This window comes from Myotis brandtii, unplaced genomic scaffold, assembly GCF_000412655.1.
Source record: "Myotis brandtii unplaced genomic scaffold, ASM41265v1 scaffold475, whole genome shotgun sequence".
Taxonomy (NCBI): Eukaryota; Metazoa; Chordata; class Mammalia; order Chiroptera; family Vespertilionidae; genus Myotis; species Myotis brandtii.
Window position 1 is genome coordinate 1,471,792 of NW_005368148.1, and position 14,203 is coordinate 1,485,994.

Below are 14,203 nucleotides of genomic sequence, written 5' to 3' on the forward strand. Positions count from 1 at the left end.
CTTAGAAGAGAATATGAGGGCACTTCAAATAAATGGGCCACAGTTTGCTGCCAGCATTACTGAATCTCTATGACAGGCTAGAGGGGGAGAATGGATAATTGAAAATGCCTTAAGCCAAAGACACTCTACTCCATCTGTGAAACTCTTTAAAAGGACCGATTAGTGTGAGACAAATGAATTCCGTTGTAGTACATAGTAGAGCACAAAATGTGAAAACCTGCTTCTAAAAGAAATCTGGACAGATAGGAACAATGGCATGAAAAATGAGCTGTGTTACTCGAATTTAGAGAAGAAACACAATTATATTCCTCTTTAGAGTCTTAGTTAAATGACTGAATACTCTTGTGTACTTCACACATCGAGTGTAAAAATATTCTCTTTAGTTATAACACATTTTCACTGCACTGGGTGGGAGAAAAGAACTCAGCCTTTAGGGTCACAGGTCTGGACTTCAATCCTGACTTCAATTAAGGTCGTGCTGTCTCTTACAGAGTTATTGTGACCTTAAATTAGAAAGTGCCCCCAAATGGGCATTGATTGATGAACTCTCTTCTCTTTAAAACTAAGCCAGATCAAGTCACTACTCCTTTGCTCAAAACCCTCCAGTGGCTTCAGATCTCACTCATGGCAAAGACAAAACTGTCACAAAGGCCTACAAGGTCCTACACCACCTGGACCCCTGTTACTCACGAGCCTCACTTCTCTGTCAGTCACAATGGCCACCTTGCTGGTCCTTGAGGATACCAAGCAAGCTTTTGGGGCAGCTCTTGGCCAAGGCTATTTGCTTGTGCCTGAATATTCTTCACAGACATCCCCAAGAGTCAGCCTCTCAGTTCCCTGAGTTCTTTGCTCAAATGTTTCCTAATCAGAGAGTCTCTCTTCACACAAGTCTACATAAAAGTGGAACCACCCCCTTCTCCCTTTAGTGTTCTCTATAGCTCTCATCACAAGCTAATGCACTCAATCATTTGGTTACTTACTTATTTAGTATTTTTCTCCTCTCACAAGTGTGAAAGCAACCTGAGATTGATGATTCTTTTTGTTTACTGTGCCTGACAGAGAGTAAATGCTCATGAAATATTTGTTGACTAAGTGAATCAAAGAAAGCATGAAATAATCCAGGATTATTTATCACTGGCAAAGCCATCACAGCATCTAAGCTACACACTTAACAGGAGAAAAACCAGGGAAGTTACGATGACAAGCATGTAATATTTGGTATCTTTCTTCTTTCCAAAAGTACCCTCAGTTATGCATCAAAAGGGAAGAAAAGATTTAATGCCCAACAGGAAATATACATGACAAAAGATTTATATGATTAGCCCTGAATTTTCCATTTCTATAAGAAGTTTTAACTTTGTCTTCCTTGAATGACTAACATGTGATATTCTCAATTATAAGTATTACTAGATTTAATACAATCATATCTAGGATAGTGTCCACTTGACTGCCGACTAGCTCCTGGGTTAGCTCTTGGGAATATGGCCATCTCTTTAGACTCTTTTTCTAGCCTTCACAACTCTCTAGTCCTCTTTAATTAATAAATTCTATAATTCCAAGTATATTTATCATTTCTTTTAATAACCAGCGTATTGCTGTTTTAACTACACCCATATGTTTATTTCACTCTAGCCAGGATATTAGGTTAAAAATTTTACCTACTTTGCTATTTTTTAAATAGTTTTGAACTTTATATTGGGAAGAATTTAGGGACATAAGTGAAGTCATCAGGAGGAAGTCAGAGAGAAAGAGGGAAAAAACCTTCATTAACCATAAACTGCTGGGCACGTCCGTAAACATTATTTCATTTAGTCCTAACGTCAACTTTCAACAGCAGAAGGAAGGTTTTGTTGTGTTTTTACAAATACTTCATAATCAATAACAACAGCAGCTAATGTTTGCAATGAACTTATTTAGGTGTCACGAGCAGTATAGTGTAAGTTTTCTTACTTAATCTTCCTGGCACCCCTTTGAAGATACAATTATCATCGAATTTTTCAGAGGAGCAAATTAAGGATCACCAGAAAGGATAATATATGGCCCCAGGCCACAAAGTGATCAAGGGGCAGAACTGGATCTTTTTGGCCCAAGCTATTTCCATTATGTGATGCTGCCCATCATCTGAATAAAGCATAGTGACTGATGCTGTACAAAGGAGAGTTCAATGGAATTGGCTAACTCAGACTCTGTGGGAAAAGCTGAATCATGTATCATTACCTTTAAGCTTCACTCATGCTAGACATGTAGTTTGAGAAACCAGCCAAAACCTCGCTTTCATTTTCCTAGGCACTTACAGAGACCTCAATATGTTATCAGAGACCTGGGCACGTTGGTGCTTAAATCCTACAAGGAGAAGCCAAGGGCGGTTGGGGGGAGTAGGGGAGGGAGAAGAGAGTGATAACAGATGATTGGTGGCAGATGGCTGCTGCCAATGGAAAGTAGGTAGAAGCTACGGAGATCTTTGGGAGTCAGTCTTATTGGTTGCCAATTTAGTTAATATGAATTACAAACAGTTTACAGAAACCTACAGCCTATCTACTAAGGCTTTCTGTTTCATCTTTGCTTGAGTGCAGGCAGCCCTATAATCAGAACCACTGTTTGCACTTGCAAAGCCCTCACTAGTTCCTTAGAGCATAGCACTTTAGACTCTTTAGCACTTTAGGTCAGAATGTCTACTTCCATTTTAAACTAGAATGCCACAGACTCACAGAATCCCAGCACCTAACAGGGAAGTCAGAGCACTGAGGACCACTGGTGGGAGCTAACTCAACAAAGTTGGTCTGTTATGAGGAAGCTGATTCTTTGAATAAAGTCCAAGGAACATGTTCATGACAAATCTTCCCCTGATAAACTGACAGCTGCCTCAAGATCACTGAAGAATGTTCAAGTCTCAGATGAGCTATGCCAAATTGCTGGAGTGTGCTTCTCTCCCCTCTGGTTAGATTTCTTAACCAGATTCACCAAATTAGGCAAAGGGCTCATAATAAAACTTTCACAACCAAGTAAACCAGTAAACTAACTCTCAGATTTTCTACTCATGCATAAGCTCTAGGCTGTTTTGTCTGCATCATTTTCCAATATTCCTCTATTGCCAGACAACTCTGTTCAGTCCTATTAAATACTGCCCTTAAACTCCACATTCAGAAAAACATCACTGGCTCAGTTCTGTAGCAGCAACAGTACTGAAGCAAGGTATAAAGTAGCCATAAAATTCAAGAGGAAAAAAAGGCCTGAAGCTGCTATACATTAAACCCACAGATCCACATTGAACTAGATTTACAATTATACATGTAGAAATTAAAAAAAAAATTAGTGTAAAACAAAGTTTTAGTATAAGGAAATATGAACCAGAAAGGGCTAATCTTTAGAGATAGAAAATACATTAGTAGTTGCCTGAAGTGGGGGTGGGAATGGAAAGTATTTGCAAATAGGCCCAAGGGTTATTATAGAAGAGAGAAATGTTCTAAAACTGGACTGTGGTGATGGTTGAACAATTTTATGGTATGTAAATTACACCTAAACAAAGCCTTTAAAGAATTTTAAAAAGAGGAAAATGCCAGAAAATATGTATACTGATATTTTTCTAGTTCTAGTTTTCATTGATATTTTAATTTACACTCTAAAGAATTAAATGTCCAAAAAGCATTTCCTTCTGTGTTTATCTTTACTCCTTCAATGAAAGTTTCTCAATTAATCAAGACTATATTTCATTTTTACACTAGTTTCTATGAACTACTAATATTTTTATTAAAATTATCTTATTACTTATTTACTTGCTATTAATTCAAATTTCTAAATAAAAAAGGTCCTCATTTCCTAAAAAGAGTGGGATCATGGGTCAATTTAAGCAAAATGTACATAATTACCACAAAATTCTTTTAAATTATCTAGTCAAAATAATAGGTATTTACTGAGCAATGCCTTATAGTATTTTAATGTACATACTACAATCATATGCAAGTTTATGTAATCTTCTTGATTCTCATATTCCTCACTTATAAAATAGAAATAAAACCACCTTATGGTATATACACAGATCTTACAGAGTGTAAGATCAAATCAGATAGTGTATGTGAAAATAGTTTGAAAATTTAAAAGTGCTACACTGGAGCTCTAGCCAGTTTGGCTCAGTGGACTGATAGGTCCTTTCAATTTCAGTCAAGGGCACGCGCATGAGGTGCTGGCTCAATTCCCAGCAGGGGGCATGCAGGAGGCAGCCAATCAATGATTCTCTCTCATCATTGATGTTTCTCTCTCTCTCTCCCTCTCACTTCCTCTCTGAAATCAATAAAAAAATATATATTTTAAAAAGTGCTACACAAGAATTATCTTATTACTATGACATCTAAGATATGGGGGGATGCTAATTAAAAAGATACTTGTAAAATAATATGTACAATGTCTGAATGAAGAAGAAGGTATAGGAAAAAAATCTGTCTAAATTTAAGGAAGTTATAATTTCACAGAGAATGAAAAAGGAATGTTATTACTGTGACTCAAATAATTCTTTGGATATGACATTATCAGGAGGACCTGACTTACTATACTCATGAAAGAAAGTGAATTTTTTAAAGTGCACAGAAAGCTTCTACTCTATAAATTAGTCTTGAATTTTATTCCTCAACATTCCTTAACAAAAAAATTGTTAATTCTTATATGATAATTAACTTTTCTCTGGGTACTATAAATTTTAGGCAAGCATAACTACAATCTTAGGAAGACTCCTGGTTTTTTTAAAATTCTTTATTGTTTAAAGTATTACATGAGTCTCCTTTTTTCCCCATTGACCTCCCCCTGCCACCCCCTCCCCCAAGCACAAGCCCTCACCCTCCTCCTGTCTGTGTCCATTGGTTTTGCTCATATGCATGCATACAAGTCCTTTGGTTGATCTCTTACCCCCGTTTTCAATCAGTTGTTAAAATTTCTCTTCTCACTAGCTGTCCAAAATTTTATCTCTGCACTGCACAACACCATCACACATTCTCTTTTCCTCTATCTGGCCCACATCTCCTGATCTCACAGCTCAGTGTTCATGCTAAATGCTATGTGGTTTATGTCAATGGCAAAGGGGGGGTAATAATATGAGGAACAGAGTATGACTTAGAGATAAATGAAATGTACACATTTGATAAGCTACCCTGAAACATACAGGATGAACTTTTCTATATTTATTTCCAGAAATCAAAGTCATTTTATTTAAAAGCACACGGCTATTTTCAACACTAACAAGGGGACTGTTTTTCCTTCTCATGGAAGGGATCTCTCTTTGAAAGCGTTTGTCTTAAGTTTTCAGGGACGTGGACTACATCTTGGCACAAAGTAAACTGCCCTATTCAGAAGAGAAATTATGATGTTTATCTCTGGGATCAGCGCCACCTAAAAATAGCCTGTCTAGTCACCTTACAGTGGATTCTTTTATTTCATGGATGGAAGTTTAGAGCTGAATCTGTGTTTATATGCTTTCATCACTTGATCTAATACCTCCAAGTGCCTTCTACTTTAAAGTCTAATCTCCTTTAAGAATATAATACAGTTATACTCTGTGAATTGCTATCTAATAATATTTCTCACTGCTCCCCCACACAACTTCTACTCTAGTCAGGCCACCTGCTTTGGCCTCCTGTGAAAACACGTGGCCTTCTGTGTTGTAAACTTTGCCTGGAATGGCCTTTCCCCATCTGTTTACTTAAATCCTAACCTATTCTCTAAACCTGGCTTCAGTCCTGTGTCTTCTCAGGGCCTTCTCTATTCTATCAACTCCAAATACTCTCTCTGTTTTTTGAAATACTGAGAATCTATCTGAATAATTTAGAATTTACTATAATACTAATGAGTTTCATTTACTATTTTTCATATATGTTGATTCTATCTTCTTACTTAAGAGAAGACAGACATCCTTTGAGGGCAGAAATCATAGCTGATGTTTCTATATCCCACAAGATATATTTAGGGAATTTCTTAATAATGAGATGTTATTTTTTGAAATACTGAGAATCTATCTGCATAATTTAGAATTTACTATAATACTAATGAGTTTCATTTACTATTTTTCATATATGTTGATTCTATCTTCTTACTTAAGAGAAGACAGACATCCTTTGAGGGCAGAAATCATAGCTGATGTTTCTATATCCCACAAGATATATTTAGGGAATTTCTTAATAATGAGATGTTGCTGAATGTGATGTGCCCATAAATTCACTTGGGTTTAAAAAATCAAATTTATGTCACAGAAACAAAATAGGCAACTATGACCAAGTGTTAACTTTTGGATGAAGTGTTTTATCGCCAGCTACTGAAGCCTTGGGAAGATATTTATAGTGACTTCTAGATTTACATCGATCTTTCTAGAATAACATGCAGGTTTGCAGGAGGAATTGTTTTAGTTAACTGTAGGACACTGATTTCAAACACTTTTAATGAAAAGTATTCATTTTAAAAGATAGCTGGTATATAAAATGTGTATAACAGCAAAAGATGTGTAAGAAAGTGACTGTTCTATTTGGCATCCTCGTGTAGTCAAATTTTTAAAACTATTATTGTACAAAGAATATAGTCTACTGTAACAAGATGAATTGAGGCATATCTTACTTTATTAGCATATGTCAAAGTAGAGATTGACTTTACTCCCTGTGGTTGCAGCTTAGAAACTGTCCTGTGGTTAGATGTTTTAGGAGTCCCATTATATTGGGACTCTACCTATTCTGTTCAATGACCACTTTTTGGATTAGATTTTCATCAGCTATCTAAATAATGTATTTCTTTTAGAAATCAGTACTACTCATCACAGTTAATCATGTGTGTCAGTTTTAATTCTTTTGAAGAGTAAACATAAAATGAGGATGGCCTGTTTAGTAATAAACCCAGTGGAGTACACCTAGACAAAGGCTGTGTTACATTGAGACAAATTTTGTGTTTTCAACCACTGTCGAGTCCTATTCACTTTGGGCACAGAGGACCCAAGGCCTTAGGGCAGCAGGGTTTCCCCCAGGCACCCTCTGCAGCCAAAATCACTGCGGAAAACCAATAGCAAGGCTGCCTGGCGGTCCCTGAGCTATTCTATTTCACTGCCGTGTGGCTTGGCAATAAGAAGCTCTTAAAATGTTTTTGTCTTACGTGGGGTTTCCCTTTGGAGTTAAGCTGCCCGCTTTTCATGATCATAAAATAAAACTCTGTTGATTGAGCAAAGGGTTTATCACTTAATTTCTTGCTTAATCATCTCTTAGGTTCCATTTTTTTTTTTCAAATTGGTTTACATAGCTCTCCAGGCCTGCTTGCCTGTGATGGACCGTTTCCAGAAAGTTGGCAAAAATACCACGGGAGTTGAGTGGACCCTGTTAAATAAATGTGGTTGCCTGAGTGTGGCAGGCTTCTTGCAACCTGCACATTGCCCCCTCCTGGGCAATCTGACCCTAGGACTGTGGCCCAGAAGGAATGAGAGGTTTCAGAGGGCTGTGGGGAAAACTGGATATGATTCAGTAGTTTGCACCCGAAAATGATTTCTCATTGAGAGGTTAAGATGTGGGGCTTTACACTTTAAAAGAGAAATGGACAGATAAGAGCAGACTATTTCAGGTACACAAAGGTTCAGTGTGAGGAAAATTGAAAACTGCTTCCCATTTCCACTCATGACAGATCAGAAAGAAAGGAGCTTTAGTGGTTGGGGGAATTTCATACAAGCTATCACCGAAGGTCATTCTTTCTTATGTTGGAGAAATACTTATAGACAGGGCTTAGCCTGGCCATGGGAGAAAAAAAGAGCATAAGTATTCCATTCCCTTCCCTTTCTACAGCAATAGCTGGAAATAATAAAGATAGCTGTCATTAGCATATTTTAATATTAATAATAATTATAGCAACATTGGCAATACATACTGACCTATGACATGTGAGGTACCATTGGGGGGCTTTAATTCATATTCTCTTTGCAATCTTGTGGGATACATATCCTATGTAACCCTCATTTTAGAGATGAGGAAACTAAGAAGGTTTAAGTAAATGACACAGCTGGTAGGGCTGAATCCAGAAGTCTCCATCCAGTGCTCTAGCTTTTAAGCACCACATTACACTATCTGATTTTTTTTTTTTTTTGCTCCACAGACATTTTACAACCAATAGGAGCAGCAAAAGATTCAGGGAAGGAAAAGCCTCTGAATGTTTGACAGAGGCTTTGTTAAGCAAAGATGAATAACACAATTATCGTATTTAATTCTAGGTTTATGTCTAATGCAGGTTCTTGAATTCTAGAAGATTTTTTTAAACAGAGGTGTACATGTGATAGTGAAGTAACATTTACTTCAGTGGTGGCTGATGGAGGTAAGGATCTAAATCATTTTAGAAGCCAGATAAAAGAAAAAGCTTTTCATTAAAAAATCAGCTCGGCCAGCATGGCTCAGTGATTGAGCGTGGACTTATGAACAGGAGGTCATGGTTCGATTCCTGGTCAGGGCACAAGCCTGGGTTGAGGGCTCAATCCCCAGTAGGGGGCATGGAGGAGGCAGCCGATCAATGATTCTCTCTTATCATTAATGTTTTTATCTCTTTTTCCTTCTCCCTTCCTCTCTGAGATCGATCTATCTATCTATCTATCTATCTATCTATCTATCTATCTATCATCTATCTAATTAGTAGTTCTGGGCAATCACAACAGATCTTTCAATGACTGCATGTTCTTAGGTCACTTATATGTCTTATTCTTGATTTTTTTTCCCCTGTAAAATGTGGATCATGCCCCATGTTTTCCTCCCAAGATAGCTATCAAGGCAAAATTATAAACTGGGTATGAAAACAATTTGAAGATTATAAAGCAGGGTTCAAATGAAAGGCTTATTTTAGTTAGGAAGTAATACCAACTTATTAATAAACATTGTTAGTATCAGTTTCTTAATAAATTATCCTGCAGTAGTTTCATTTTATAAGAGTCTATCATAATGTTTCTTTTTTTTATGTCAATGACTCAACACTCCCTCTATCATAGAAATGCCACCTCTTTGAAGAAACATAGTCCCCTGGTGGCCTGAGCACGTGCTTCTCAGACTCTGATCATGAGTTTACTTTTCAGTTTACATAAATGTCCCTTCCAATAGATGGTAAGTCCATAGAGGTAGTGCTATTTCGGATTAAATTTTATAGATTACAGCAGAAAGCTCACTACATAAGCATATAAAAATGATGGAGAAGGGATATAATCCAAGGAGACAGTAATTATATCTTCCATATCTTTGTTCCTATATATTGTCCAAGTATGTTGTTCTGGTATAGGAGGTAGTGGATTGCTGGATAAATAGATTTAATATCTGACATTTAATAAAATCAGCACATAACATTGCCAGATGAAAAAGTTTGAGGCGTGAAAATCTATTTGAAAAGCAAGCTCCTCTCTAACAAGAGCAAAAGTCGAGTAAATGAGGAATGTGACCATAGAGCAACGGGGCTGCTGTTTCCTTGTGATTTGTTGAGTCAAGCTTCGTATTTTAGTCACACCTTAGAAATTAAGAGGCTCGCCTAGATGTCTCTACTTTAATTAGTAAATCATATATAAAAAGAGAGCTGAATTCTTTTCCTAAAAATATTATTATAAATAAAATGTGGCTTTCTGAAAGATAGATTATAAACAGGTAGTGCTGAATGAATTAAGTTCATTCTTCAAAATAAAAAACATGGGCAGAAAATATGGGATATGCCAAAAAGCAGGAAAGAAAGCAGTACAGATGACTTAAAAGGCATTGTGAACAGGACATGTCTGACATTAAACTAGTTACAATCGGTTATTCTAAACGTATTTATGAAATAGCCTGAATAGCTTAAGAGCAGAATTCCCATGGGCATAGACGTTTACTTTAAGCTTCTTAACAAATTGAACAAATACTTAAGTTTGTACCAGAATTATGTTCCCATCTCTAGAAATTGGCAATAAAGTATGTAGCAATACTCCTGCATCGAAGTTCATTTAAGTTGACATCAATGATAAGAAATGCTAAGAAGTCTCTGAAGGCTATGTCATTACGCAAAATGAGATGAACATATCTGGCAGTTAGTAAGTGGTAAAGACCGTGAGCATTGGATTCTAGTGTAATCGTAATCAGTTAAAAGGCTAATCCACATAGAACAGTGAAGAAAATCTGCGTATTATGAGTATCCCATGGTGAGTTTTGGGAAATGCAAGATTATATAAGATGACATCACTTCTGAGGTTAAGGACATGTGCCTTTTGCCCTAATGACCCATTATGTGTGGATTTTTTCATTGTATCTAAAGTTTTGCGCACATTAATTCCTGAGGTTATGGCCTTCATTAGTCTAGAACATCTGTGTAAAAGTAAAATATAATACCCTTGAGAAGAAAATTAGGCTGAACTACTGTTGACTATCTCTCCTTGATGGAGATGATGCATAAATATATAGGTACTCAGACACACACAACCACAAAACACACACACATACACACACATTCTTTTTAAATTGCATTATTTTTTTGAATGTCCACATTGAACCTTCCCTAATTATGTCATTCGTTGCTTGTGCCGCCTTAGATATTTTTAAGTGAATTTTCCGGAAGTTTTACATTATCTGCTTGGCATTTAATTGTCCAGCTTGAAGTGGTCTCAGTGTCTATGAGTAACTTTCAATATTGCAAAAAATTCCTACATTGCATTTCACAAAATATCTCACTGGTAACTTGAAGGTTCACAACCCTCTAGGACTCCACAAAGTTGCAATGTTGTGTTTTTTTGTTTGTTTGTTTTTTTGTCAACTAAAACAGCAATTTTATTCTCCATAGTGTTTAAAAAATATTTAAGAAACTATAACAGTCACAAACTCGGTCTCTAGGAAATTCTGTCCTTTATATACCGCTTCATTCAGAGAGGGGGTTAGACACATACAACTATGTCAATAAACTCACCAGACACTACACGCTTCATGGCAAGGGGCTCTTTCCTCCCTCTGTCCTGTTCAATGTCCCTCCATCCCACGTGCAAAGCTATTCACGTGTAACACTGTTAATAAATCTTCACTTGCTAGATGAACAGAACTAATGGTTCTTTACAAATAAATCTAGGACTACATGAACTGGCCAGATTCAGAAAAGCAAGAGGTTTCTCTGGGCCCTAACTTGATTTTTACTCCTAGAACTAAAAATGCTTAGATCCTCAGAGGCACCCTCAGAAGGCAGAAGTCAAGACAGATGTAGTATTACTAAAATACCTCCGTGTTAAGGGAGACATAATACAAACTTAGTGAAACACACTGTGGCTCAAAAACCTTCGTGTCTAATCTTTAAGTAAATAACATCTTACTGCCTGTCAGAGGCAGAAGTCCCAATTGTAGCTCAACTGGACAAATAGCAAAAATAGCGCTGGATCGAATATACTGTCATGGAAGGGGATTTCTCTGGTCCCCTGGTGGCAACAGTTATTGTTTACTACACAGTCGCAGGGAGTTCCTAACATACTGTACTGGCGTCTGATATCAGGGACTCCTCCATGTCAGCAGAGAGGTAGAACTTAATCTCTGTGCTCAGATAGGCTTCTTTCCCACAGGGGTGAAATGCAGCAATACATTAACCAGAATGCATTTTAAAAAATTTTTGTTGCAATGTCACTTTTAAATTTTATTTCAAACAAAAGCATGATAGAGCATGCTTTCATTTGCTTTATATCACATGCATGCAATGTGTTTAATGTATAAACTTGTACCCAAATGTCTTCATCACCTTCATGAAAACTTAGCTGTATATGTGTGTGAAATAAATTGTATAAAATATTCAAACCATATTACCAAATAAGGTTAGATATGTATAGGTGCTCGAAACTCGAGAATCACAGAATTACTACTTTAACAGCATTTACTTGACTTTTTTTTAAAGCAGTGGTAAGGATTACTCAATATACATATACATATACATATATATATAATTTCTCTTTATATATACTTAAACTTACATTTTAATTATTGTGATTATGGATAGAGCACATAATTAAAATAGTAAGCACTGCTCAGAACTGTGGAAGCAAATAAAGACCATAGAATATCAGCTGGGTAAGAAGCACTTTGTGACTCCTCATTATGTAAATGTCTTCACATTTCACTTCCTCTAAGGTGCTTTTCTAAAAAGTAAATTTGTATTCATTGTATTTTTAGTTTATTGACTACCTAATATAGCCCACTTTGCAAACTCCTGATGTGCTGATGTAAAATTCTTTGGTACCAAGTTAGGAACCATAGCAATTAAAGAGGAGAGAGGGAATGAGAGAAATCTTATTATGGAGAAGAAGTAGAGAAGGAAGAGACAGGCTTTCAAAGGCATTCACAGAACAATGACCTACCAGTTCTACTCGTCCGAAACCTCCAACGCCAAGGGTGTCGATGATGTTGAAATCAGACAGCTTCAGGTTGGCGAAGAAAGCAGCCTCCGCTTCGTATCTGGATTTTTTGATGCGAAAAAATGGAAATCTCTTAGAGGTGCAAACACGAGTACCACGCACAACTGTAGTGGAATGACAAGACTGTGGAACAGGCTTTACCTGCTTACATTCCATCTTGCTTTTAGAGTCTGTGTTTTCTCACACTCATACTGTTTTGGTCCCACTGGTGCAGCAAAACATAGATTTGCACTCGTGTTTGTTTTGTTTTTTTTCAAAGGAGAAAAATACAAAGTACCCACTGCATGCCCGTCCTGTGACTGATAAATCCAGTTATCAAAGCAAAGTTACATCTTGGTCTTTTTCTCCGCGTCTTCTTGTGAGCACGGATTGTCTGAGTTGTTCTTTTGTGGTTCTGTTTGGGGTTTTTTGGATTTGCTTGGTTTTGGTTTTGCTGTTCGGATTTTGGAAGGCAGTTTCTCATTAGTTTCCCTGATCCACAGGCTGGCAGTGGCTCCTATAAATATTTGCTAAAAGCAGCAAGATCATTGAGGTCTCTGAAGTGAAATCCCAGCCAGGTCTTACGAAAAACAGATCCGAAAAGCTGAGGGCTGATGTGCAAAGGCCTGCAATGGATGGTCTCAGCAGCATATTCGCATTCCTAAAAAGTGTCTTCCCTTCGTTTATGTTTACCCACTGACTCTCAGCTGGTAATCCCAGGGCCTGTATGTGTGCAAGTTTCTTATATGAGTGATGGGCAGAGCATGGACGGGGCTCCCCAGGTCTAACGATGCACACATGCAAATCTGACACATGCGAGTGTGTCAGATGCAAAATAAGCATCTCCTGATGACACAAGTGAATGTGAGCTGCTTAAAATATCTCCTGGTTAAAGGCCCTGCTATTTTTAGAAAGGGCAGGAAGGCAAAACGATGAAGATGATCCTCCCACTCATGAAAGTCAGGTCAGGGAGTGAGCCAGCTGTCCCCAAAATAAAGTATTTGAATAGCTATGTGTAAACCCATGACCTTCAGCCAGGCGGTACCTGCTTCAGTATTGCACCATAGATAGACACGATGAACTCGCTGGCGATAAAGATACTGACACAGCTTGTTTATGCCAGTTTTGGGATAGAACCATCCACGGGCATGTCTGGAGTGAAGCTGCAGAACATTTTACCGATTCCATGATAACTAAGCACAAATTTAGACTCTCCACTTGGGAGAAATGTGAAACAGCTTTCTAGGTGAGCTTTCAACATTCTCCAGTTTACAACTACAGTTCTAGTTTTTAGTAAGTCAATTCTTGATAGATCATGAGAAGGTAAAAAAGCATCGTTTTTCATTATTGGCTAATTATGTGAAATCAACTCCCTCTAACACAGCCTTATAAACAAGACTACCGGTCAATCCTAATGGTATTTGTAGACATCTCTCAATACACAATCAAGAGATCAACATAGTAATTCAGGAGATTGTTTACTAGAATGGAACACAGGCAGCAAATGTGCATTTCTAGCATGCCAACCGCATCACTACTTTTGGAAAATTAAAACTCCATCCCATTTAAAGGGCCAATGGCAGAGTTCACTCCAACAGGTGTTTAGAAAGGACATCTGTTGGGATCAGGACCCATGATAGTTTGTATGCAGTCTAGCATTTGTTAATGGTCTAGAAAATCAATGAGATCATTTTTAATAATATCCTATGCATTTGCTGGATTTAGAATCTCAGCTATTAAGAGGGTAAACTCAGACTACTTTGATACTAATAGATATATTAGTATATATACTAATATATATCATATATATGTATGTATGTGTGTATGTGTGTGTGTGTGTGT

At 37.2% G+C, this 14,203-nt stretch overlaps 1 protein-coding gene across 1 annotated transcript in view; it reads right to left on the reverse strand.

The window, feature by feature from the left end:
- The window catches only part of PRKG1 (protein kinase, cGMP-dependent, type I), a 995,570-nt gene that overhangs the window by 22,686 nt on the left and 958,681 nt on the right, over window positions 1-14,203 (reverse strand). Inside the window, exon 10 of the mRNA XM_005875929.2 lies at window positions 12,326-12,422. Coding sequence (XP_005875991.1) covers window positions 12,326-12,422 — 97 coding nt within the window. The remainder of the gene's footprint in view (window positions 1-12,325; window positions 12,423-14,203) is intronic.